The 27,584-nt window shown below is 39.8% G+C and overlaps 1 protein-coding gene across 1 annotated transcript in view; it reads left to right on the forward strand.

Annotated features, from left to right (window-relative positions):
* galnt18b (UDP-N-acetyl-alpha-D-galactosamine:polypeptide N-acetylgalactosaminyltransferase 18b) overlaps positions 1-27,584 on the forward strand; it is a 102,389-nt gene that overhangs the window by 72,746 nt on the left and 2,059 nt on the right. Inside the window, exons 7-10 of the mRNA XM_085402246.1 lie at positions 3,452-3,637; positions 6,990-7,127; positions 18,657-18,752; positions 22,866-23,030. Coding sequence (XP_085258372.1) covers positions 3,452-3,637; positions 6,990-7,127; positions 18,657-18,752; positions 22,866-23,030 — 585 coding nt within the window. The remainder of the gene's footprint in view (positions 1-3,451; positions 3,638-6,989; positions 7,128-18,656; positions 18,753-22,865; positions 23,031-27,584) is intronic.

The following is a 27,584-nucleotide window of genomic DNA, read 5'->3' on the forward strand; positions in this document are numbered from 1 at the left end:
TTGCGATCCAATATAATATTTAACGCTAGTTTATTAATTCTATAACTTGGTTATTTTAGCTGTTATTAAGTATATCTGACACATTAGAGCTTTCAGGGACCTAAAATCCACCTATTTGCTCAGCTCAAGACATAATAAACACACAAATTAAAACAGCAAAATACAAAGGATTTAAAATTCTGGTCAGTTTCTTTTTTTGTTTGTTTGTTTGTTTGTTTGTTTGTTTGTTTGTTTGTTTGTTTGTTTGTTTGTTTGTTTGTTTTTGTATTAGTGTGCTAATCTGTTTGCATATGTGCACTTGACTGAATTTTAAGCTTTGAAAGAAAAAGTTATGCCACTGATCTGCTTTTGGAAACTGCATGAATGAGAATATTAGTCTTTAATCTGGTGTTTTAGTTTTCTTCTGGGACACAGAAGAATTGAGCAACAGCTGCTACAACTGAGCAGTTTCTTTTCAGGCGTTAACAACTACATGAACCAGTGACTTGGTATTACTTGTGGAAATCTGCTAAACCTGATCTGCACCTTAAAATACACAATAAATAAACTAAGGTGATCCTCAGGGGGTTTTGTGGCCTGAACTTTTAAATAGGTGTGTGATCAGCTGCTTTCCAGCTGCTTTCACCAAGGAACCATTAAATTCATTATCATGTACATAATCGTCACCTCATTACCAACCATGAATTTGAATTCCTTGTTTTGAATTTGATTTCTTTTTTAAGAGAAAATAAAGAACAACACTGACAAGTAAATGCATGACCAGATTTGCTTGACGATTTAACTCATCTGCAGAAATTGTGTCAATTTTACCCCAATTGTATCCAGAGTGTATGCCACAGCTTATGTTTGTTCTCTGTGCTGGATGATGCTTATTTGCAGCAAATGCTTTTTGTGTTTTCTTCGGGTTGATGAAAATGATGAAAATAACAGGAAGGATGTCAGCTGTGCTATTTGGTCCTCACATAAGAGCACAGTGTGATCATTTAAAGCTTATTCACACTGAAGCATTGGGTGTTCTGAGATAATGCTGAGTTCAACACATTTAAGTGATTTCTTAGCATCCTCCACAGGCTCTGTTAGTGACATCTCCTGTGACAAACCCACACAAATGTGAGCATGTATGCAGAAGAACACATCTTCATTGCTTTGTTGAAGTCTTTGGATGATTTGAGAGGCCATTCACATTCTTCAGATAGCAATCAGCAGAACTGTACAGCCCAATTTATTTTCTAATTCATATCCTTCCAAGATTGAAGTCTCATTTCATTCCACTCAAAGTTTCTTTTTTCTTACTCTGAAATTCATAATCTTTTTGATGTACTAATGCACTAATTAAATAAAAATTGAAATTGTTCATATTTCTGATTGGGTTGTTGAAGAATATGGGGAAATTGTAAATGTTAATATAAATCAAGTGTGTTTTATAATAACCGCAGTCACCAAACCAACCATTTTACGTGTCATTTCATGTCGATTAAAAAGTTTTTCCCAAAACAGAAATCCATTAAGAAGTGTTTGTCATTATACAAATGTATTGTATTTAGCAAAACTTCCCTTCAGTCAGCATTCTGAGTTCATTAACGGTCTCCATTTTCTTGGATGGGATTATTACAGTTGGGAAAAGTTTTTAGAAAGTCCTGCAACAGGGCATTGAGTCTCCCAGAGGTCTTCATTATATGAGGACTTAGTGCCACTAGCTTTTAGAGTCAAAGAGTCAAGCTTTTCCTCCTGGGCACTAGGACTATCCACATTCTCCACCACGGGCACTCCCTCTTCACAGTCAAGGATACAGTAGGCAGCAGAAATAATGAAGGCCCTGTGCTTGTTAGCCACTACGTGCTTTATGCAGTCTCGATGTCATCATGGCCCGCTGCACTGACTGTGAAGTTTCCAAAACTGTTCTTGCACTTGAGTAACAGTCTGACTTTTCAGGTATGATGTAAACATCAGAAGAGAGCTAAGAAGGAAATTCCCTTTTCTTTGTAAAACAGAGTCAGCAATGTGCTCAAAATGTTCCTCAGAGATTCTTGACATGATAGCATCAAACAGTTGCTGGATGGGTGGAACAATGCTCAGTTGGTACCGAGGGGCTCAAAGTGTACCAAGAAAGCATCCACCACGCCGTGAAACCACCAGCAGTCATAACTACTGATACAAAGCAGGATGGATCCATAATTTCTTGTTGCTCAGAACAAATTCTGACTCTGCCATCATCATGTCGCATCAGAAATTGAGAGTCATCACCCGAAACAACGTTAATCTAGTCTGTATGAAATGGCCTGTATGGCCTGTGTTTTTGTATAGTGCTTTACTAGTCCCTAAGGACCCCAAAGCGCTTTACACAACATTCAGTCATCCACCCATTCACACACACATTCACACACTGGTGATGGTAAGCTACATTGTAGCCACAGCTGCCCTGGGGCGCACTGACAGAGGCGAGGCTGCCCAACACTGGCGCCACCGGGCCCTCTGACCACCACCAGTAGGCAAAGGGTGAAGTGTCTTGCCCTAGGGCATTGAGTCTCCCAGAGGTCTTCATTATATGAGGACACAACGACCGAGACTGTCGGAGCCGGGGCTCAAACCGGCAACCTTCCGATTACAAGACGAACTGCCAACTCTTGAGCCACGATCGCCCCTGGTGAACTGGTGTGGTCTTCTGCAGCAGACATGATTTTCTGCCTAATGAGTTTTTGTTAGAGTTATTGTTGGCTTCCTACCAGCTTAAAGCAGTGTGGCCATTCTCCTCGAATCTCTGGCATCAGCAAGGCATCTGCACTCAGAGAACTGCTGCTTTCTGTAATTTTCTCTATGAACCCTAGAGATGGTCGTGTGTGAGAAATTTTAATGGATCAACAGTTTCTGAAATACTCAGTCCAGCGTATCTGGCTCCAACAACGATGCCATGTTCAAAGTTCCTCAAATTAACTTTCTTCCCCATTCTGATGCCCACTTTGAACTTCAGCAGATTGTGTCGACCATGTCTACATGCCTAAATACATTAAGCTGCTGGGTTGTCATTGGCTGATTATACTGGCATTTTTAATGAGATAAGGTGGCCTGTGAGTGTAAAAAAACAACAGAAAATGGGTCACAGGTCTTTGCAGGAAAAAAAGTTTCCTGTATATTGCCAGTTCTGGCAGCACAGTACAGCTTATTGAAACTCGTCCCTTTCTAAAGTATCCTTTAGACACTTTCAGTGCTCCATAGAGGGCCTGCTTGCTAGCATGAGCATCAGGTACAAGGCCCTAGAGTGTGTAACAGCAACATCTGTGCAGCCTGTGGTGCAGCTGTGTTTTCTTAAAGTCTTCTGGGGTATCTGTCTGTTTTGTGACTTAATTGAATATTTCAAGATAAACTTTTAAACAGCACAACAATAGCTTGGGTTGTTATTGTGAAAAAACTAACAGAACTTTCTTTTCTTTGTATTTGGAATACTTAAATCCAGGTGTGGCAGTGTGGAGGCAGCATCGAAGTCCTGCCTTGTGCTCGCATCGCCCACATAGAGCGTGCTCATAAACCCTACACTGAGGACCTGACATCGCACGTACGTCGAAACGCCCTCAGAGTTGCAGAAGTTTGGATGGATGAGTTTAAAAGCCACGTCTACATGGCCTGGAATATTCCACTGGAGGTCAGTGACCATGTTAATGACAACAAGCACAAGTCACACATGGATTTGAGGGTGGGGAATGTCAGCTTACACCTTGTCAGTAGTGCAATGTGCAATGAAAAAAGTTAATCCCTTGGAAATTGTTGTGATTTTTTTTACACGATTGTACTGCTGATACTTTAGATGTGTGCAGACAAGGAAAATAAACAGCTCTTCTTTAGTGGCATTCATTCACTATTCAGAAAGAGTCTTCAAAGAATGATGGTTCCTTTCCAAAACCCTAAAAATAACATCAAAACAAGAACTTCATAATTTCTCACAGCATAATTGACTGTTTTCCTTTTGTGACATAATCCAAAGGGAGTATTTATAAAGTCAGATGTGCAAACCCACAAATAAGCGATCATATCAGAGAAAAGCACCATAAATTTCAGGATGATCAGGCTGAGTCCAGTCTTCAGCTACCTAATCTAAATGTTGAGGGTTGAGTGTCATCTGTTATCAGCTGCTCTCCTCCCATCACAGATGCTTAGTTGAACGAGGCCCCTGACACCTCCTGAAGGCTCAAATGAAATGATTTTCTTGTGACTTACAGACTGGCCTGAATTAAATACGTGCCACTGAATAAATAAATGCTTAATATGATTCAAGAAAATGGTTTAAATGAGGACATTAGCATTTAGAAAATCCATTGTAAAGGCTGACAATAATAATTTAAAAGATTAATTAAAGAAAGTAACTGGATTATAGTGTGACTTGGGAGTGAAATAATGAATAATACAGAAAGAACAAAATTAAATGCAAAGACAGGCGCTGTACGTCATTTATTCAATATGTTGGAGCAGAAATGCCGCTGATTTACTCTTTTCAGTCTTTTCATTTGAGGCATTTGAGGCTATACTCACATATACTTACGTAATATTTTCAGCGTGTTTTCACAGTTGTATTAGTGTCAAATTTCAAGGATTTCATAAAAAAAAAAGATTTTTATTTGATCTTGGATTTGGTCAATCAAAATAAATATGCACGCTGTGTCATCTTATGTTAAATGTAGCATCCCTCAAAGGCAAAGTCAAATGTTTGTTCACTGAATCTTTTTTCTTGTCCTGAATAATCTGTTTGAATATGTAAATCCATGTTATGAATAGATGAACATCTGCAGGCAATTCATTCAGTCAATAATGAGGCGTTTAACAGAGCCTGTACTCAAGAAGCATGAAATTTTGCCCCAGCTTTAGCCCCATGAATTAACCACACAGTGAAATCATCAGTGTTAATTTACCTCTGAGAGCCTCAAAATGAGCATAGTGCTCATCCGAAGTTTGCATCCATCTGAGTTCACTTTTGGGGGAATTATGTTAAAATGCTCTTCATAGACTACAGCTCTGCATTTAACACCATAATTCCCTCCACACTCACCACCAAGCTGGAGCATCTGGGACTCAGCTCATCTATGTGTCAGTGGATCTCCAACTTCCTAACTGGCAGACCACAGGCAGTAAGGATGGGCGGACATGTGTCAGCCTCCACCACTCTCAGCACTGGAGCCCCCCAGGGGTGTGTTCTGAGCCCCCTGCTGTACTCTTTGTACACATATGACTGTGTGGCCACTACCAGCTCCACCACCATCATCAAGTTTGCTGACGACACCGTCGTGGTGGGCCTGATCTCTGATAACAACGAGACGGCCTACCTGAAGGAGATTAGGAATCTGGAGAACTGGTGCCAGAGGAACAACCTCCTTCTAAACGTCAGTAAGACAAAGGAGCTGATAGTGGACTTCAGCACTAAGCAGGAGAGGAACTACCAGACCCCCGTCATCAACGAGTGCCCAGTGGAGAGAGTGGACAGCTTCAAATACCTCGGAGTTCACATCACGCAGGACCTGTCATGGTCCTGTCACATCAACACCGTGGTGAAAAAGGCCCGACAGCGTCTCTACCACCTCAGACGCTTGAGAGACTTCCAACTGCCCTCCAAGGTGCTCAGGAACTTTTACTCGTGCACCATAGAGAGCATCCTGGCGGGAAACATCTTAACCTGGTTCGGGAACAGCACCATGCAGGACAGACGAGCTCTACAGAGGGTTGTGCGGTCAGCTGAGCGCACCATCCGCTCCGAGCTCCCTGACCTGCACTCAATCTACAGCAGGCGGTGCTGGACCAAGGCCAGGAAGATCGTGAAGGACCTCAGCCATCCCAACAACAGACTGTTCTCTCTGCTGAGGTCAGGAAAGCGATTCCGCTCCCTGAAGACCAACACAGAGAGACTGAGGAGGAGCTTCTTCCCGCAGGCGATACGGTCTCTCAATCACACCACCACACAGTACTGACCCACACATATGGTTCTTACACACACACTGGACTTTCTGGACTTTGGTTTTGCACAACACTGGTCACTATATTCTTCATTTCCAGTTAATACTTGTACAGCTGCTGTTATTGTGTATATATTTATTTATATTTAGATTTCTTCATACATTCTTATATAGTTCTATATTGTGTATTGTGTATTTTGTTGTACAGTTATTTTATTTTCAACTTTAATTTATATATTTATCTTTATCTTATTCTTCCCAGTTAAATTTACCCTTCATTCTAATTTGTGTTGTACAGTTATTTCATTTTTAACCTTAATTTATATTTTATTCCTTTCTAGTTAAATTTACCCTTTTTAATTTTTCATATTTATTTCCTATCTTATTCATAGCCTTTTCCTTTTTTGTTTTCTTTAGGTCACGAGCAGTTGTCCAAGCATTTCACTACATATCGTACTGTGTATGACTGTGTACGTGACAAATAAAATTTGAATTTGAATTTGATTTGATTTGAATTTGAATTTTGTGGATGTTTTTGAACCACGGAGAGCCACATCAGCAATATTTGCATCCTCTTCATCTTAATTGAGAGAGGCGTTGGTGGTGCTAGAGGCAATGCATAGGACAACATGCAGCAGATGGTAACTGTGAGTGGTGGAAGAAGTTTCCAAACCCTGGACTTAAGTAAACTAGAGGTGACACATAAAAAAAACAACTCAATCTTAAATCCAAGAAATTCACTTAAACAACTGAAATGAAAGCTGTACTTTTAAATATACACTTAATCTAATGTTATTTTTCACCACTAGTAATATAAGGCAAGCTCTGGGTATTGAAATTTGAGGTGGCAGCTGACTAGTAAAGATGGATTTTAAGTCAAAACAGAAAAAACATTAAAACTTTATAGGGGCTGTTCAAATGCACAACAAACGGCTGCACAATGCACCTCAATGACACATTATTTGAGTCATCTTTTTACAATCTACAGGTAATCAATTCTGTACTCTGCGTGAGCATCTCTGAGTTGTCCTGTGTGTTGCTGTTTCCTTAATGCAGGACTCAGGGATTGATATTGGCGATGTGTCTGAGAGGAAGGCTCTGAGGAAGAGGCTGCAGTGTAAAACTTTCCGCTGGTACCTGGTCAACATCTACCCAGATATGAGGATGTACAGTGAAACCATCGCATACGGAGTAGTAAGCTGCCAACTCTCTCTTCATCCTAAATTCAGTTCGGTGTCTGCAAATGCCAACGCAGGGCTAAACCGTGCCTGAGCAAATCATTTTAATCACTTGTGCTGGGATATGGATGGCTGCAGTCAGGAACACAAACAGTTCATATAGACCAGGTTGCTTCAGCAACTCTGACACTTGCCTACACTACACAGCTGAAGTATTTATTATTTTTTTGATTCTTATGATTTTTCTTATAAACTGCAGTAAGGTTAATTAAAAGATACCTGTAGCATAGTCTTCTAGAGAGCGTTGCGGCACAGTTTTCAGTCAGAAATGCCAGAAAACATAACACCCAATTGGCATGCTGGCAATGCTTCTATTTGCCCATTCCTAGGTGTTCTCAAACAGCTGCATTTCCACGGTCCTCCCACGCCACATCACTACGATCCACCCTAATCCACAGTGACACACAGGCCACACTATTATCACACTCATTTTTATCTTTTTTTCCCCCCCACATTAACTGACAGTAGATAGTGGATGGATACAGACAAGGGAATAGATGAGTCTCATTACATTAATTTCCCAGAATTAGTTGACCTAATTACCCCGTATTTGTGCCATGCATTCACGGGTTACTCAGTTGTGGTGTCATGTGGGTTCATTACGTGCAACAGATTGTCAACCTTGTCTAATGAAAACAACAAAATACAAAGGCAAGGCGGCAGTGTCAAACTAATTTTTCAGTATTATTTATGCTAAAGATAGGTGTTTATCTCTGTGTGTGTGTGTGTGTGTGTGTGTGTGTGTGTGTGTGTGTGTGTGTGTGTGTGTGTGTGTGTGTGTGTGTGTGTGTGTACACGCAAGAGAAAGACAATGCGAGAAATTGCCTATTTGGATTTTGTGGATGTATACAATCAAATGTGATTTAGGTTGATTAGTTAACCCAGCCCAGCAGATTTAATTTGATTTGATTTGAGTCTCCCCAAGGTATACACTCTTCCACATGCATAACAAATACACTACTGAGAGATAAAGAAAGCTGATATTTCATGTGACATTGCCATGCCATATGCCATGCACTAACATAAGAAATTACACTTTACAGCTAGCTTATGAATTATAGCTAATGGTGTGTATTTGGATCTTTACCTATAAAGTTGCCAAGGAACTGCCAGTGCCTCTACTTTTACTTCTAGTAATGCAGCTAACTGAGTAGCCCCATTCATCATGCATAATTACCAGCCACATCCATTAAAAGTAACTCTCTCCTTAATGATCTGTGCACTTCTAAGTTTTTACTTTACTGGCCACAAAAATAGGCCCCATGGATCTGTTATTTTTATAGACTAGTATAGACCGTAAGTACACAAGATATTGCCTTTATTGTAATATGAACAATCTAAAAGATGATGGCCACAGTTTAGCCTTCATCACCAAATTGATTATTTATTCAAGCAATTGGAGGGGGGCAAAGTATACAGTTCAGTCAGATGACAGAACACATCATAAAATCCAGTTTGTATAACCTATTCCTACCCAAAGGTCTTTCTGAGCTTCCTACTCGAAAATGACATGGCCAAAATGAATGGAGTATTTCTCTGCAATTACAAACTCTCTGTAAACAATCTTGGTATCAAAATAAAGCTAATACACCTTTAAAAAGAGCCCATGAGGTTGCCATCCCCCTGGTGGAATGAGCTCTCACTCCCTGGGGCAAAGCAAGGCCCTTAGTGCTGTACGCCAGTGAGATAGCTTCTATAATCCAGTGCACGCACTGGACAAAGACAATGCATCCTCCTCTGCTCTTCAGCTGCAAAAGAAGGGGAGCAACTCAAGCTCCATTGAGTTATAAGATGCAGGCATGATCTTGGGAAAATATGCAGCATTCGGACGCAATATGACCTTGCAGCCGACAGCAGAGAACTGTGTGTGGAAGGGATGCACAGGGAGAGCATGAAGGTCACCCATTCGCTTTGCCGAAGCCAAAGCGAGAAACAATGCAGTCTTATATGAGATAAATTATATATCCACAAACCCAATGGTTTCAAAAGGGGAGCCACAAAGGGGCTCCAGCACCAAAGACAAGTCACGCGAATCCCATTTAAAAAAACATATGGCGAGGGGATGTGCACCTGGTGCCACCCTGTAAAAAAAAAATAATATGACAAGCAGATAGCTGCTAAATAAACCTTAATTGTAGAAAATGAAAGGCCCTTATCCAGCAGCTCCTGCAGGAATGTCAAAACATCCACAATAGAGCACTAGAATGGGAGAGTGTGGCGGTCCTGGCACCATTGCTTGAAGCCTCTATTGGATGAGACCCTAACGCTCTGAATTGTCGCCACCACACTAGGTGGCAGGCCCCTATTAACCAAGTTTGACCTTTCAGCAGGTAAGCATATAGGCGCCACAGATCTGGACTCGGATGAACCACTTCTCCTCCTGTCTGGAAGAGGAGATCCCTGCGGAGAAGAAGCTGCCAAGGACTTGCTGCTAGCAGACTGATTATCTCTGCACACCACGACCTTGTGGGCCACCAAGGGGCCACTAGAATCAGAGAGACTGCCAACGCACTCTCTCTAGAACCAGAGGGGAAATGCATACAGGAGCATATCTGGCCATTGGTGCGCCAGCCCGTCCATGCCCAAGGGTGCATCGTGGTCGATTTTGGACAAGAACAGTGGGCAGTGAGCGATGAAACAAGGCCACTCTGTGCTGCAACAAACGTGCATGTCTGGAAAGCCAGCATATTTCCAGGAATGAAATCTGCTGACTTGGGATTGGCGAGCTCTTTTGAAAGTTCACAAAGAAACCGAGTGTCTGAATGTGTGACAGAACCAGTGACAGCTGTGTCGCCGCTTGCTGTCTGGAGCAAGCTACGAGCCCAGTTGTCTAGATAGGCTAAGATGCAGGTTCCTCTCTCTCTGAAGAGTCTGAGTGCTGCCTCCGCACATTTTGTAAAGATGCGAGGAGCAGGCAACAACCTGAACGGCAGACCCAGGTATTCATAGGCTATGCCCTCAAATGCAAACCTCAGGAACTGCCTGTGGTTCAGGTGTAAAGCCACTTGAAAATAGGCATCCGTTAGATCGATTGTTGCAAACCAATCACCTGGGCCGGCTTAATTCAAAAGCTGTCTGAGTGTTAGCATCTTGAACTTGTACGTTCATAGATACTTAAGGTCGAGGATGGGACAAAGCCCTCCCCCTTTTTTCGGAACAACAAAATAACATTTTCTGTCTCCGAAGCAGGGACCACTCATATTGCTTTTTTCTGCAATAGCGCATTTATTTCTTCCCTCAGTATCACTGCTGCCTCGTTGCCAACAGTAGTGTTGATGACTCTGCGGAAACGAGAATCATCAACGGAATTGCAACCTGTAACCCATAGCTGCGGTTCGCAACACCCACGGGGAGGTGGCGCAAGCATGCCATTGAGGGAGCCAGCTAGATGACCTGCAGCACTGCTGGTGTGACGTTGTCAATTGTAACATGGTAACATGTACATTAACACATTTTGTTGGAGGCACCTTTCCTGGGGCACAACAATGAAAAACAGCGGGAATACTTGATGTGGTCACCTGAACATTTAACACACCCGAACCAGGAGTTACAACCTGAGACATTTTGTGTGCCAGGGGTTTTTGCTTGGGAGACGGTGTTAGGAAAGTGCAGCGCCTTCTGGGGCTGACAACCTGAACAGAACTTAAGTGGTGCCTCTTGGGCGGCAACAGAGGGGGAAAAGCAGTGTCTCCACTTTCTCCACTCAATTCCACAGCTCAGAGGGTTAACCTATTGTGATGGAAATTTATGTATTGGTCCCACGTTTTAGTAATATCGCTTTTGGGTGATTTAATCCGTCTTCGGATTCGGATGAAGCCGGGGCCCCAGAGTTGGAGAGGAGAGTGTCATGCCTTGCAACAGCCGTCCATCCCAGGACTTTCTCCACAAACGTCACCCATCTTTCCAGGGTTGAGCACCAGAGCTGGTGACAAAATGTAGAGGCTTCCGGCTCTGTCAATGCTCTCCTAGCATGGACAATCCCCAGGCAGACAGGGCAGGCATCGTGCTGGTCTTTGTTGTGAAAACAGAAACCGCACCACTGAGGACAGGGGTGGACAAAAGATTTCTGCTTTACTCGCTTAGGTTTGGAGTCCATTCCAAAGCGCAAAGCAAAACGATGCACAAGAAAAGTCGAAGTTAGTGCTCCAACTGCGTCAAGTCGGCAGACAACGGAGCTAACTAGCAACAGCTAGCTAGCCCAAATCAGCAGAGGTATTCTCAGTGAGGTGAAGAGCGTAAAAACTGAGGGATGACTGTGATGACAGGGGGTATATGTGCAGGCGGGGCTGTGCGTATGTCATCACAGGTCATCCACCTTAAAGGCGTGAATAAAGGTTTCTTCAGCCATGACACGCGAGGATATGATATCCCACACTTATGTGTTGTACTGAGTGAATTGACTTAAAGGAAACTTGAAGTCATTGTGGGTTGCATACCTCTTGAGCATTGGGGCTCAAGAAGATATATCAGTTCAAAAATCATTAGACTAATCATAAGATCATAAGAGCTCATGGGTTGTTTGGGTTATTCCTACTGACTGTAGGAGAGAAAAGGACAGAGCATTGTTGTGCCGTATTTACTGTTTTTTATTTTTGTCTTTATATTAAAATCTCACTGACTTTCTGTTTACAACATCATTACACTTCTTATAATCAGATTCACTACAGAATGCTTACTTTTAATAATTTTATTACATCTGTTCATTTTACATACTATTTCAAGAGCAAGAGTTGAGGCTCAGGTGTGAAATTTATGGTTTTCAGGGTTTTTATCAATTTTTATCGTTATTTTTTGATCGTTTTTATCGTTAACTCAGTTTCCCTGTGTCTTTTCCCATGTATTATGAATACATCTTTTTTTTGGTACCGGTACAGATTTTATTTTGTTGTATTACCTTAAAGCCCGGTCTGTGAAAATATTGTAGGACTGTTACCGCGCCAGATCCGCGACCCCGAACCGTAGTAAGGAAACCTCTGGCAGTTACTTGAAGGTTCCGTGACTTGCTCGTAGCCGGCAACTAGCTTACTGTACAGGTCAACTCCGCTAGTAAAAAGATCAAAGGAGGCGTAGGAAAACTGCTTCACCGAACTTTATTTCTTCTCCAACGCACAAACACACCGTGTACAGTGGGCTGAAACAGTTTACTCACAACGAGCATCGCCGACACAACTCTGGCTGCCAAGGGAGTTATTATATTCCTTTTACTAATTTTCTTTCCGTCTCTTCTGTTGTTAACCGTTACTTTTTCCCCTTCTCGTCTCTCTCTCCACACAACTACACCAGGGCAGTCCCGCTACACACATCCCAAATACATTTCCCATCAGGCTTCACCCTTAAAGGGCCATGCTTGTAATAGGACATAAACCGGTCCGTGGCACAAAAAAGGTTGGGGACCGCTGCTTTATTTGGTGTATGAAGCTGTGGGAATCACAAACTTTTTAACAATAAATAAAACTGCAAATTCTGCTGTTTATTAGGTGTAATGTTTATCACATTCACTATGTTAGCCTAGCTAATGTTAGCCTAATGTTCGCTAATCTGCCCTAGCACAAAGTCAAAAGTGCAATGAATGAAAATTTGTTTAGTTTTCACAGGTATTTGGTCATAAAAGAAAAGACTGGATAAACTGATGATCTGATGAATTACCTCTGGCTGGATAACCCAGTATCAGGCCAAAATGGGTAATATGCGCACAAGCCCACCATGTCCATTTCCATGCAGAAGTCACAATAAGTTGCAGAAGGCTGCAGTACCAGCAGAGGGAGACATTTTATTTTTAGCCAACATGAAAATAATCACAGGAAAGAATTTAAACAGACATTATTAACACATTAGCATCTAAATACATAGGGCTGTTCGATATAACGATATATATCGGTAGAGAAAGAAACCAGACTCATTGATCGCAATCCTCATTCAATGTTCTTAACGGCAGTAGAAGAAAAGGAAATCATTGATATTGTTGGGAAATTACAAACAAAAAACTCCACAGACTCTGATGACATAGATATGGAAATAGTCAAGAAAGTGATAGAGGGCATTTCCAAACCCTTAACACATATCTGCAATTTGTCCATACAAACTGGTACATTCCCGACACAAATGAAAATAGCTAAAGTAACACCATTGTTCAAAAATGGTGATAAACACCAATTCACAAATTATAGGCCTGTCTCTCTACTTTCTCAATTTTCAAAAATACTGGAAAAGGTTTTTATTAATAGACTTGACAAATTTATAGACAAACATAAAATAATAACGGATAGTCAGTATGGTTTCAGATCAAATAGATCAACATCATTGGCATTAATAGAATTGATTGAAAATATCACTAACAATATAGATAAAAGACAATGTATAGCTAGTATATTCATCGACCTAAAAAAAGCTTTTGATACAATTAATCATGAAATATTACTCGATAAATTGGAGTATTATGGCATTAGAGGAGTGGTGTTAGAGTGGGTAAAGAGTTATTTGAGAGACAGGAAACAATTTGTGAAAATTGGGGAACATCAATCAGAGTGTATGGACATTGTTTGTGGAGTTCCGCAGGGGTCAGTATTGGGACCAAAGCTGTTTATCCTCTATATCAACGATATATGTAGAACATCAGATATATTACAGTTTATTCTGTTTGCAGATGATACAAATATTTTTTGTGCTGGAGAGAACTTACAGCAGCTTTTGGAAATTGTCACACAAGAAATGATTAAACTGAAAACATGGTTTGATAGAAATAAGTTATCATTAAATTTGGAAAAAACGACATTTATGTTATTTGGAAATTATAAAAAAGATGCCGAAGCAAAGTTATTAGTAAATAATGTCGAATTAGAGCAAGTTTCGGATACAAAATTTCTGGGTGTGATAATAGATAACAAAATCTGCTGGAAACCTCATATAAAGTATGTACAAGCTAAACTGTCAAGAAGTGTCTCCATACTGAGTAAAGTTAAATATTTTTTGCCTTCCAAATCACTCCGGGTACTTTACTGTTCACTTATATTGCCATATTTGGAATACTGTGCGGAAATTTGGGGAAACACATATAAAACTTCACTTCAACCAATATGTAAAATTAAAAAAAAAGCAATCAGGATAATTAGTAAAGCTGGATATAGAGACCATACTAACGCCATGTTTTTGAAATTAAAAATATTGAAGTTTATGGATCTTATAAAATACAAAACGGCAAAAATTATGTAGATACAATATGTTACCAAGAAATATACAGAGGATGTTCTATGACAGAGAAGGAGACTATGAACTAAGGGGTAAATTGAATCTGAAGATTCTTAAAGCACGGTCAAATGTTAAAACCTTTTGCGTAACTATTTATGGAGTAAAACTGTGGAATAGCTTTACTGCAGAATTACAGCAATGCTCAGGAATTGGCAAGTTCATAAAGACACTTCGAAAATTACTCTTGGAAGGATATGATATTGAAAAAGACAATCACCCATTGTATGTATAAATATGTCAACTCGTATTTAAATTATAAATATCGTGCCAGCCTTGTTGATATAAGTTTTCTTGTGTATTGTGTGGAATATGTGATGAGGAGAATTAGGTAAATATGTGGGATTAATAAGATGTTGAGCAGGGGTAGGAGTTAATAAGTATGTGCATACTTCTTCCTACTCCTTTTCAGACCAAACAACTGTTATCTCATGTTAGACGAATGTGTTTTATTTTATTATATTTTTCTTGTTTGTCTGTACAAATACGTGTGTGTGTGTATATCTACACATATATTCATATTCGTAAATGAAAATACATGTAGACGAGTATATATTGGTTTTTTTGTTTGTTTTATTATGTCTGAAATAAATAAAGATACAAATACAAATACAAATACGATATAAAAACTTCTATCGTTTCCTAATACGCTATCGTTTGTTTCGTGGTGTCGTAAAATAAACTGTTTACAGCAATATTTTTTCATCATTTTGATGGTCATTGTAGTGGCTATATTAATTTCTTAAAGTTCTCTCTTTCTCTTATATTTAATATAACCACACGGACAAGTGCCTGTTTTTACATGTTGTTGTTAGCAACAATGATGGTAAAACCATCGCGTGGCTCCGCTGTCCGCTTGTTTGTTTTCTACTAAACCTTTCACAATAAAGCTCAAGATCCTGTTGAGACTTTTCAAATAAAACTGAATCACGTGAAAGAGTATGCAGAGAGTTTACGGATGAGAAGAAAAAAAAGAAAAAAGAAAAAGAACTGTTAGGTGCTAAAAAATAAACCTTAGACTCAAACTTTGAAAGAAAATGTATAGTTTCATGCATCGGTTAAAACACTCGAATCCAGATAAAGGACGCCCAGCTGGAAAAACTTCACGCAAGTCGAGTTGCCCGAGCGTCACAGAATTTACAGAAAATATTACATTTTTGTGATTTATATTGTTGTCAGGACGATAAACGTCTTATGATATGAGATTTTTGTCATATCGCACAGCCCTATAAATACATATTAGCCGCCTATCTTAATTGTTTGCAGTGATTAAGGACCCTGGAATGTATTTCATACCTTCCTTGCTCATTAGTGACTTCTTGGCTTTAAATATATTATCTCCGCCTGCTGTTATGGAAACTTCTGCATGCGTGTCCATTTCACACTTTGAAGAAGCAAAGCATAAAATGGAAACGGTGGCCCGGTGTTTCTGTTACACGCTTTGCAGTGATATCGGGTTGGGTTGTAGGCTATTTTTTTAATTGTTGTCATGTTGCGGCATTAATTAACAGAAACAAGATGTTGCTCAATCATAAAACACATCTGTAGTGTTTTAAACCTCTGAGCATGGGTTCATAGTCTTGACCAAAGTGGTAAGCTGATCATTTTTATTTCGACAGCCAAAAATGTCCTCACATTTTCAATTCACGTGTTTCAGGTCTATTTATTTCTCCCTCATCTTGTCCTCTACAGCTTTGTATCTAATTCCTGTTCCTATCCAGCTTTGTATTTGCTGTGCACACATTAGAGCAGTCCAATCAAATCTGAAGGATTTCATTTTTAAATCTCTCTTGTAACAATACTCCACCCACATATTTTCTGAAACATGTTTCATGCATCATCTTTCAAAAGCTAAAGGTCCTGATGGTTCAACGTGACTGTTTTCCCATAGGTGTCGCTTACTGTTACATATTTATTGTTTTTATAGCTTTAGAATAGTTTAGACCTGTACTGTTGATGTGGCCATGTGCTGCCTGTGGATCTACTGAATATCAGATACGAGTAGACATCCCCGGAGCAACTGTGTTCTTCTGATCTCACATCTTTGCCTAATTCACTCCTTGCTCAAACCACTATCCCTGAGCTCCCTGCGGTGCACTTTGTATCTTGCAATCTTGCCAACCTTTGTCATGACGCACATGAATAACCCTCTGGGCCTCAAAATCTGAGTCATGTTCATGAAGCGTAACAGTTCTGATTTACATTTTTATAGAGTAAAAATTAGTTTAAGAGGATTCAGAACATGATTCATGTTTAGATCTTTCGACCCACTCACGTCCATTTTCCTCTGTATTTCCTGTAATTATGCTTTAAACCTCATATTCTGTGAGTTACAGTGAAGATGTATGATTGATGTTGGTATTAGATGGTTTCTGTGGGATGTAAACCTCTCTGGCCTCTTAATTAGTTACATCTTGCTTGTACTGGGTTGGATCACCTTTTGCCTTCAGAACTGCATTAATTATATGTGGCATAGATTCAAAAAGGTGCTGGAAACATTCCTCAGATGTACACTTGGTACTAAGGAGCCTGAATTTTGCCAAGAAATTTCCCACACACTATCAAACCAGCCTGAATCATTGATACGAGGCAGGTTGGAGCCATGCTTGCGTGTTGTTCAGAACAAATTCTGACTGATCAAATGCTGACTGATCCAGCACAAATTGAGATTCATCAGACCAGGCAGTGTTTTTCCAACCTTCAATTGTTCAATTTTGGTTATATTCAAGTTATACAATCATGTTTCATGTTTTTAGCTTCCTGTTAACAGGTATAACCAATAAAGTGGCGAGTGTAATTCTTATTTGTCTTTCTGGGTTTTTAGCTCCAAACTTACACAGTTTTGTAGAAGTATTTTCGAAGCAAAAACAAGCACTGCATCAGGAAGTACTAACTGTCTCGGTAATAATTTCCTCCCCTATGGAAGAAGAAATAATGCAGTGCAGAGTTGAACAGAGCTTCCTCGCTCTGTTCGTGGACTGTTTTTGGCTTATTGATCAAACATGTAGTACTCTGACATGTCCATCTGCATCTAAAGGACAATGGTCACTCTTTCGAGGATGCCAATGTTCACATTTTGGAAAGAGAAGCCAGATAGTTTGAAAGAAGAGTGAAAGAAGCCATCTATGTCCACTGTGAACGACCATGTTTGAACAGAGGCGGTGGCTTGCAACACCAACTGTCTGCCATCTACAATCCAGTTTTGAGATCCCTTCCCAGACACCTTAACGCCCACTCACATCCTGGACCATTTGACCTCAGGAAATCACATGATAGGGTGGGGCCAGGTTTCACAATGAGCTCACCCGAAACCTTGGCTGATTGTGACCTACACCCGTTTTCACACCTTGGCTCGTGTGATTAGGTAAAGGATCATTAGGGGGTCCTTTTGTCCCTCTCAGGGGGACACTCCCACAGGGTTTAAATCTGGGACTCTCCACCATTTGACCTTAGAACTGAAGAAGCTTCTCAGATGAGAGGTGAAACGTCTTCAAGCAACTTAAAGAAGTCCAGATGCTTTTCTTTCCAAGCTCCTTAGACTCTGACATGTAGTACTTTGGATTACAAAAGCATCATAATCAGTACATACTCCAGCATAATAAATAAAACTGACCATGCATACAAAACAGCACAGAAAATATCATTGTCTTGTAGCAGTGTCCTCCGTACACCATCGATTTTTCACACATTTGGAGTAACAAATTGAAGAACTAACAGGACTTCTCTCAGACAAAGAAAAGACACTTGCTGCAGCAAGCATTATAAAATGGTACCAGGATCAATCGACGGAGTAATAAAGTGACATGTAATTTACCACCTTAAATAATTGCCTTTTTTTGCTCAGTTAGTTAAACTCTTAAGGGTGGTCAAGAATTCTCCCTTTGAGTACAATTGTAATTCTGCAGGACAGCAAAAATCTTTTTTTTCTCGCATGTTTCTTTTCAGTTTTCTTTGTAGCTACTTCAATAAATTAAAGGAGGTGAATAAATCAAGCTGTACTAGAAAAGAGCGCATCGAGTTGTCTTTTAATTATGACAGGCTTGAATGGAAGCTCGGCACTTCGCTGCGTGAACCTTGTAGAAATTAGATACTACTGTTGATGGAAGCACATATTTCTAAAGGATGTAAAGGTAACATAACAAACTTCATTTAGTTTATAGTGTTACCTGCTTGTGCCACATGTAAACACAGTCATAGTACTGACTTTAAAAACTAAATTTTGTTTCTTTGTGCATTTCCCCAGTTGAAAAATTCTCTGAAGACTGATCTGTGTCTGGACCAGGGGCCTGATAATGACAACATGCCCATCCTGTATCTCTGCCACGGGATGACACCACAGGTTAGTGCTCTCCTAAACATCCTCTCTGTCTCCGCTTCACTTCAGCATGGAGCAAATACTAAAACTGAATATAATACCTATATATCTTGGGTTGTCTTACCCAAACTTGTTTTATCTTATCAAGATAACCTTAGCAACAGTCCCGGGTGTTTTTAAATACATATTAAACTTGTCTCTAATCGCAATACACCTCAATTTAGCTGTGAACCTTCCTGAAGGAATTCAGCTCGGAATAAAATTCCACATTATCAACAAAACAAGTTGCAAAGACCAGGGGCCCGTTCTTCGTACCTCGCTAAGTAAGTTAGCCGGATTTGACTGTTGACGATTTCGCGTGATCCTGGATCGTTCGGTTCTTCGAAGCCCATCCGGGACTTGCTGTCATAGCAACAGAGCCGTAAGCGTAAACCTGCTCGGGAGCAGGTTTACTTTATGTAAACAGGATTAGATCGCGGCCACTCAGGTATTTCCGCTTCATGTATACGAAAGCAACAGCGATATTTTACCACTGTTGTACCATAAATAAATAACATCAATGTAACTAAAGATAATGCAGCACTTGATCCTTTTATTGATGTCACACAGATACATACAGGTCATTTCCTAAAAAAGGGAAATGTACTATTAACATTCTATTACATGTATGTGATTATTACAGATGTAATTCAGATTTCAGAGTAGTAATTGCAATTTACTTCGTGTAATCAAGATGGGAGACCACGGCTATAAAAGCGAAGGTGGATTTGGGAAGCCTGTTGCAGCCATGTCCTGTCCGTATACGGGAGCCACCCATTGCGGAAGGTGCAAGATTGATAAGGAGAGTCCTCAGAATCCAGCGTATATTGCGGGACAGACAGGATCCTTTAGCTCAGCGCGACAGTGTGCTCATAGAGAGATATCGATTTTCCCGTGAGGGTATTATTTACTAACCAACTTGTTGACGAGGGGGTGCAGGACCACCACCTGTCTTTTTTTGCGCTGCCCCTTTTCTTGGTTGCTGTTATAAACAAACAAACAGATTATTTCAGGGTCTCTGTCCAAGAGACGAAAAGCAATATAAGTGATCAATATTACCATTCTGTAGAATATTCTTATATTTCACTTTTACTTGTTCCCATGTTCTAGTGGGTCCTGTTGTGGCTCTAATGTGAAAGGGGATATAATATAACATAATGTAATATAATATAATGTAATATAATATTGGATAATATAGTGTGATATGATAAATCTACCCTACCACCTACTGGTGTTGGCCAGAGGGGCCGATGGCGCGATATGGCAGCCTGGCTTCTGTCCCAGGGCAGCTGTGACAGCTACCAGTGTGTGAATGTGAGAGTGACTGAATAGTGGCATTGTAAAACGCTTTGGGTGCCTTGAAGAGCGCTATATAGATCCACTCCATTATTATTGTTATTATTAAATTACTTACGAGTTTAATTTGTCAGCAACTTCCTGCCAGCCCTCTCTCCTTGCTTTTGCAGCCTTTGCAGTGTTCCCTTGCGTTTTAATTAAACTCTGAAACTCCTGAAATCCCTCACTCAAGAGTTCTTGCTCTGCTGCCGAAGAATACCGAGCGCGCTCCTTCGACATTTTCGCCGACCAATCAAAGGGTTGCCGATCAATGTTTCTACTATCGATGCGTAGCCCCTGTTGGGCCACCCAGTGATCTCACATTACTTCATCCAGCTATACTAATCGTCAACAACAGGTGTGTTCGGGGAACCGGAATAGCAAGCTCAGAGTTAGCGCGATGATTTGATCTTGGATGTGTCATTTGATCTTGGATGTAGTAAGCGACGTACGAAGAACGGGCCCCATGTTTTTGATTACAATATTTTGTACCTTGATCTTTTTCTCCAGCTTTCTGTTTACACTCTGTCTTTTTGTTTTTAATCAGTTTTTATTTGCTGTTTGTCTGAACTGCTTATTCAGGATATATGTCAGCTCAAATAGGAGGGAGTTTGTGTCTTCAAATGTTAGTACAGCGTGATTATCATTTGCTTTCTCCAGTCTCTCCCAGCATATCGATTCCATTACATCTGAGCAGGTTGTTTTCAAACTGTTTAACCTTGCTGTGATGGTTGTAAACTTGTCTCATAGAGTGTGGTTTGATCTGACATTATCCCTCTCTATTTAAATGAAACTACTGGATGTGCTTCAGACTCAGTGTGGCCTGTGTTGATGTTTACACCACTGTACAATTTAAAACTCATCCCAGAGAAATCTTCGGTGATATATCTGTAAGCTTTAGGAATGTTAATAATTATTATTTCCTTATTCTGCTTAAACAGCTCTTTTTTCAGGCCTAGATAACTTAAAACTTGTTAATTATAAATCTGTTTTGAGCTATAAATCCAGGCATATCAAACAAAGGATTGGAGTAGCACCAGCATTTCTAATGAGATTAGGGATCTCTGCTGCAAGACAAATCTGGTCTGCTCTATTTTTATGTTTCAGTGTTACATCATCGGGAGGAATTAGTCCCTGGATTGCTTTTATATTGGTACAGATACAATGACTGTTGCAAATGCATGCTCTAGTCGGTCAGAATGAGTCATTTTAAGCGTCAGCTACTTTCTGCAGATGTTGCTTTTATAGGCTTTGTGTCCAAAGTGCTGTGGTAAAAGCAGTACATAAATGTGCTAAAAGAAACCTGCCAAGGTACACATGAAAGAAAGAGTAATACAAAGCTTACACTCCCACAGTAGAACATGTTGTCAGCAAACATACAGCCCTCCAGCTAGCTCGAGCAGTAATAAAACATACCGACTTAAGCACAGCAACAACAGAAGCCACTGCCACAAAGGCCTGGCAGCTTGCACATTTCCAAACGTGAGCAGCACTGATTTTTTTTTTTTTAATCACTCTTATCAGATTTGTTTAATGCCTGGTGCAAAAGAGGCAGGAAGTAATTTGGGAATTAAGAGACAAATATGATTAGAGTAAAAGTAATACAATCTAACTCTGTGTTTTTAATAAAACTTTAATAAAAGAAAGTATTTTGAGTATCTTTGACTGATAATAGAGGGGATGATGTGGGATCCTTTACTTTTGTAAGTCTACTAGTAAACAATGTGAAAATACTAGAGTCACAGTTCTGCTCATGTAAAACCACAGCGTTGACAGCACAACGTGTAAAGCTGTACTCGCTCTGCATACAAAGGGGTCTAGTCAGACACTTGATACTGATCCATTGATGTGTAAGTAGCATTTTATTCTTTTTTTATGGCTGGTCAAGGTGGAGGCGTGGAGCTAATTTTAACTGTTTTCTGGACTACACAGTTAGATACTGTGGCAGCCAATGTGGGTGTTGTGCCCCTCCACTGGGTCACTAGATAAATCTGGTGAGTTGATTAGCGGGAGAAGGGAAAAAACAAAGCGACATTAATTTCTTTTTATTGCTTTAGGCGTCCAGCTGCATTTTCTTTTTTGTTAAAGGTCATATAGTTTTATCTTTTTGAAATATCTCTGGTAAAAAAAAATGAGTGCTAACATAACATGTTTTTAGTTTTTTAAAAATGTAATTAATTAATCAAAGAGTTTCGAGTTTACTTATTTACCTTCCACCCCTGCACGATTGAGCACATTCAAATCATCGGTACACAGCATAGCACATTATGTTTGTTCAAGACGTCGTGTTTTTCACTCTGTGCTCTTCACCAAACCAAAGCAAGTTTTGTGTCAGTGAATACATAACTCGTTCCTTTGCTTCATTCTTGCAAATGATTTACAGCTTTGTCAGCTTAATATGAGCAAACATTTTCCCTTGGAAAAAAGCTGTTGGGAAGGTTTCCATCAGAGAAAGCACAATTATTTCTCTCCCCCCCCAATTCCTGAATTAACAATGAGCTTCTTTTGTTGCCTCGCCTCGTCTATCTTTTAGCCTGTGTTCAGTCAGGAAAGCAGTATAAATATGCATCTTTAATGCATGTAAATCAGCCTCACAGATCTCTCTTTCATACTGAAAGAAAACCCAAGAGCAAGCCTCATTTGCTGCATAGTTTAACACCTGTATAGCATATACAGCTGGAGAAGGGCCAACCACGCCAGTCTGAACATGCACAGTAAAGGAGCATGCAGTTTGCTTATAGCTGGGTTTTGTGTTTATTTCAGAATGTTTACTACACCAGTACTCAGCGGCTCCACATCGGGCTCCTCAGTCCCACCATTGATGACGATGACAACAAGTGCCTGGTGGATGTGAATAGCAGACCCCGCCTCATTGAGTGCAGCTATGCTGCAGAAAAGCGTATGAAACTCCACTGGCTCTTCACTCAGGTAAAAAAGAAACCCACAGCACAGATCTTCAGAAAAAGCCTTAAATAGCTCTTCCAAACACTTCCTGGAAAACTCATCACATTATTACCATCCATCATTTTAGCACCAAATTTTCACTGAAAGTATAAATTGTGGCTGTTGTTCATTCATTTTGCAACACATAGCAGTGACAATTGTTCTGTGGTAAACACAGATACACGCAGATATTAAAATGTGTATGTGTATGAACATAAGAGGAAAAGAGGTTTCAGTAAATCCCCTCAAACAATAGAAAGTGCCTGAGAAGAAAGTCAAAGAAACTGTACTAAAAAAAAAAAAAAAAAACAGGAAAAAAAACCCAGAATCAATGAAGCTTAATCTCACCTTCCTTGTTGGTCAGGCCATCAGACTTTATTCACATCCATGGGATGTTTTTCTCGAGCCTGTGAAAGAAAGTTGTGTTTATAGTTTTGTAAAAATGGTGTCATAGCAGAAAAAGGGCATTCACACACTTAGTTTAGTTTAAGTGTTAATGGTGTCCTGGTTCCAGGGCCGTGCGCTATCTCTGAGTGCTGAATCATTCGTCTATATATGTAAGTTTGGGTTTTCTATATTGTAGTATTTAAAGTTTTGACTCATCCGTTTTGGGGTTTGAATTCTTGTAATGGTTTTATTTTGAAATCCCTGTCTTGGTTTTATTATTGCTGTATTGCTTTTCAGTTTTGGGATATTATTACCTTTTTTCTCAACGTTTTCTTTGTTCAGTGTTATTTTTCTTGTCTAAGTATTTAGTTGGGTCTTTTTGTTATTTCCCATTTTGTTTTCGTAGTTTGTGGTGTTAAAATTGAGGTTTTTTCTTCCTACTGTCACCAAGTAGCTGGCTCACATGGTATGATCTGATTGTTGGGGTTTTCTCTGTATTATTGTAGGGTGTTTACCTTACAACATAAATCACCTTAAGGCGGCTGCCGTTGTGATTTGGCGCTATATAAATAAAACTGAATTGAAAAATAATTAAGGGAGCACTTAAAATCTGACATTCCATTTAAAGTACATAGACCTGTCTTCCCCTTGTCCTTTGTCATGTCATTTTCTAAGTCCAGTGTGTGTTCCTCTTTTGTGTCTGTGCTTGGATTGCTTTTCTCTTTGTGTTTTTTGGATGTGGTTCTCACTATAAAATGCTCGCTTCTCTGTCTCCTGCGTTATGCATCTTGGATCCCCTAAAATCTACAGTCCGCACAGTCAACTGTTTGGTTTTAGACTTCAAGCATCAGTTTAAGTATTCAGGAAAATATTATAATCATGTAGGTGGCTAATTTACAATTTAAGTTCTCTTCAGCTAATTTGGACACAAAGACTCACTGAAAATTAATGACTGTCTCACTCCATTAGTAGCTCAGTGGTATTTCAATAGAACTGGGGGGATTTTGATTTACTTTGTGCTTTCATTTGGCTCCACATATCCTCTGCTTTGCTGTCAGAGTACAATCAGATTCATTTTTATGTATAAAATCCCAAAATAGTGCTTTTAAAGAGGCTTGCTGTAACAAGGACAGCACAGTTTTCACTCCAGTGCCTCTAGACCTGTGTCTGTTTGGTTTGGCATAACAGACACACGCTCAAGATCATATGTCACACATTCCCTTGTTGATCTTAACGTGGCAGTTTTAGTTAACTTTGTATAATTTAGTAAGTGGAATGAGGGCATATCAGCCAGGCTGGAGCATACGTCTCTGAAATGTGCCATCAATTATTGACACAGTTTTAGCTGCACAAGGAGTCAAACTTCAGCAGAAATAGATTGCCTTGATGCAGCTTCTCCAACTCTGAAAGGAGTGCTCTGCAAATAAGAGGGAAAAAACTTTGATTTATCTTAATTCAAATGCTGCACTGTTCTGCACAAAACCTGGTTAGATAAAGATATTTTTAATCTCTTTCTAATGAAATGTGGAAAATTGCCTCACCTCCTTTACTCACTCTAAAAGCCTCTCATTAGCCACAGTGTGATTTCCATTGTCCTCAGTTTGAGAAATAAATGAATTGTTTGCTTTCATGTAGATTACTCACATGGTGGTAGATTAAAAACAAAACTTAAATCGTAGAGTTTGGTTTGGTTGTATAATTTGTGGGCGATGCATTTTTTTTAAATCACTGTTACAATTCAAGTATCAGCCGCCCTGTCTATGATATGTATCCACACATTTTAAGAAGGCGTACCAAGATTTCATGTAGACAAGTTGGCTGATTAAAACCCCGAGTTTCTACTTTTATCACCCAGTGTTACAGATTTACAGTGATTCTGGCTTTTATAATGGCCAAGTTCCAGCTCTGTGAATCATCGCCCAGGTCTTTGGTTTGTTCAGCAATTCCAATAAGTCTTGCATTGTGTTTATTGACACCTGTTTTCCCAGTTTGCAAATCAATGGGATAATTGTTTTGCAGGCATGAATAAGAATAAATATGTCATCCCTCCATGCAAGAGCCAGAACAATAGCTGCATCCCCAGATTAAGTTACAATTGCATTTATATAATTATCCAAAAAAGACATTTATAAAGGTATGAACATACCCTAAGTTTTATCATTATTTTATCTTATTTTTTAACACACTGTAAATCTGGAGTTTACATGTTTTAACTGGTAATTTTTGGGCCAAAGACATGCATGTTAGGTTAATTCAGTGGTTCCCAAACTTTTTTTGCTAGGCCCCCTTTGTTTTACAACAAAATCTTTTTGTTTTTTATTCATACCACTTTTTTTAGCCTTAGCTAGTTTGATAAAAACTAAAACTCCAGCTGGAGATAATGGGCTTATGAAGGTCATTATCAACTTTCTCTGTTAAACCCAGTTTAGTGCTTCAAGCTCTGAGTTTCACATGTCATTTGATGTTTCCATCCATCCATTCGCTTCCGCTTATCCTTTTCAGGGTCGCGGGGGGCGCTGGAGCCTATCCCAGCTTTCATAGGGCGAGAGGCAGGGTACACCCTGGACAGGTCGCCAGTCTGTCGCAGGGCCAACACACAGGGACAAACAACCATTCGCACTCACATTCATTCGAACATTCACACCAATTTGGATTATCCAATTAACCTATCCTCACAAGCTGCATGTCTTTGGACGGTGGGAGGAAGCCGGAGTACCCGGAGAGAACCCACACAAACACGGGGAGAACATGCAAACTCCACACAGAAAGACCCTGGCCTGGTGTTGGAATTGAACTCAGGACCTTCTTGCTGTGCAGCAACAGTGCTAACCACCGTGCCACCGTGCTGGCATTTGATGTTTCATCAGCAAAAAAAATGATAAAAAAGATGCTGATGATAAAGTGGTCATTAAAAAAATAGTAAAATGCAATACTTACAAATAGGATAATGCTGCAGAAAATCATTGATCTTGTTAATATTACACAGAGCAGTATAATAAGCATTTTATTTCAAGTTTTATTATTTTATCACTCGCTGAGCACTGAGTGTGCTCTCAGTACTGCACATTAGAGCTCTGAAACTCTAATCTGGACACATTTGAAGAGGAAAGAGACACAAGGAAGACATTGTGGACATATTGGCAGATCATTCTAATCTTTTTTTGTGTGTTCTCTGTTAAGAGACTTAAAACCAGATTAGAATGAAATATAACATCACTTATGATATCTGCATCACCACTCCCACGACATTGATATGCACATTTTGCGCTTCATTCAGTGGTTTTAGTAGCCGTAGTGTTGGGAGGATAGTAGAATGCTCCCAAACAGGTTATGTGTTCAGCATTAGTTACCATGGTGATTCAGCCAGGTAAAAAGAGAGACATTTTTTGTGGCATAGCTTCCTAAGCAACCTCGCTTCATAATACACCCCTCAGCTCTTCTGCATAATTTATGGTGTCCATTTGTAAATGGATTTCCATATAGTTAGCTAAGAGAGAGGTATTTTCCTGCACATTCCTGAATGTGGATGATGCTGTCTATTGTTGAATTCTGATTGGTTGACAAGTGGGTCGGAATAGGAAAGAGAGTGAAGCATGACTAAAAAAAAATATATCAAAAATCAAAAAATACAGCATGACAAATGCAGACAGTGGTAGTCACTGTGCAAACCTTTCAGTGCTTTTTATATTTTATTTCACTTCAGCTTCTTATATGTTCTAACTTCGCTCTTCTCTAAGGCTGCCTGATGGACCAGAAACAGCAAAAGCAAGAATAGGCGACAGACCAATTGTGTCACATACTTTGTGCATGATTGACAACATCTCTGCAAGTAGATGGGCCGTCCACAGACTGCCTGTGGACTGGAAGCATGTTGTACTTCAGCCTTACAGATGTACAACCTGACACAGGAGGACGGGCTTTAATCCCAGCTTTCATTTCAAAAATCAGAGAACATTTATAAACAAACCTCAAATAGTGTGATGTTCAGAATGACACAAACGTAACCTGAAAAAATAAAAATAAATGAAAAGGGAAAAGTGTTTTGGGGGGTTATATTGCTACTGCACACCCCCTCAATGCAGTCAGCCCACGGGAAATACCAAATTATTTGTTGCAATATTCTTCTACATCGTATCACAGCTACAGCTGTCG

Source organism: Rhamphochromis longiceps, linkage group LG1, assembly GCF_057381845.1.
Source record: "Rhamphochromis longiceps isolate RC_006_pf linkage group LG1, R_longiceps_female_GT1.1, whole genome shotgun sequence".
In the NCBI taxonomy this organism is placed as follows: domain Eukaryota; kingdom Metazoa; phylum Chordata; class Actinopteri; order Cichliformes; family Cichlidae; genus Rhamphochromis; species Rhamphochromis longiceps.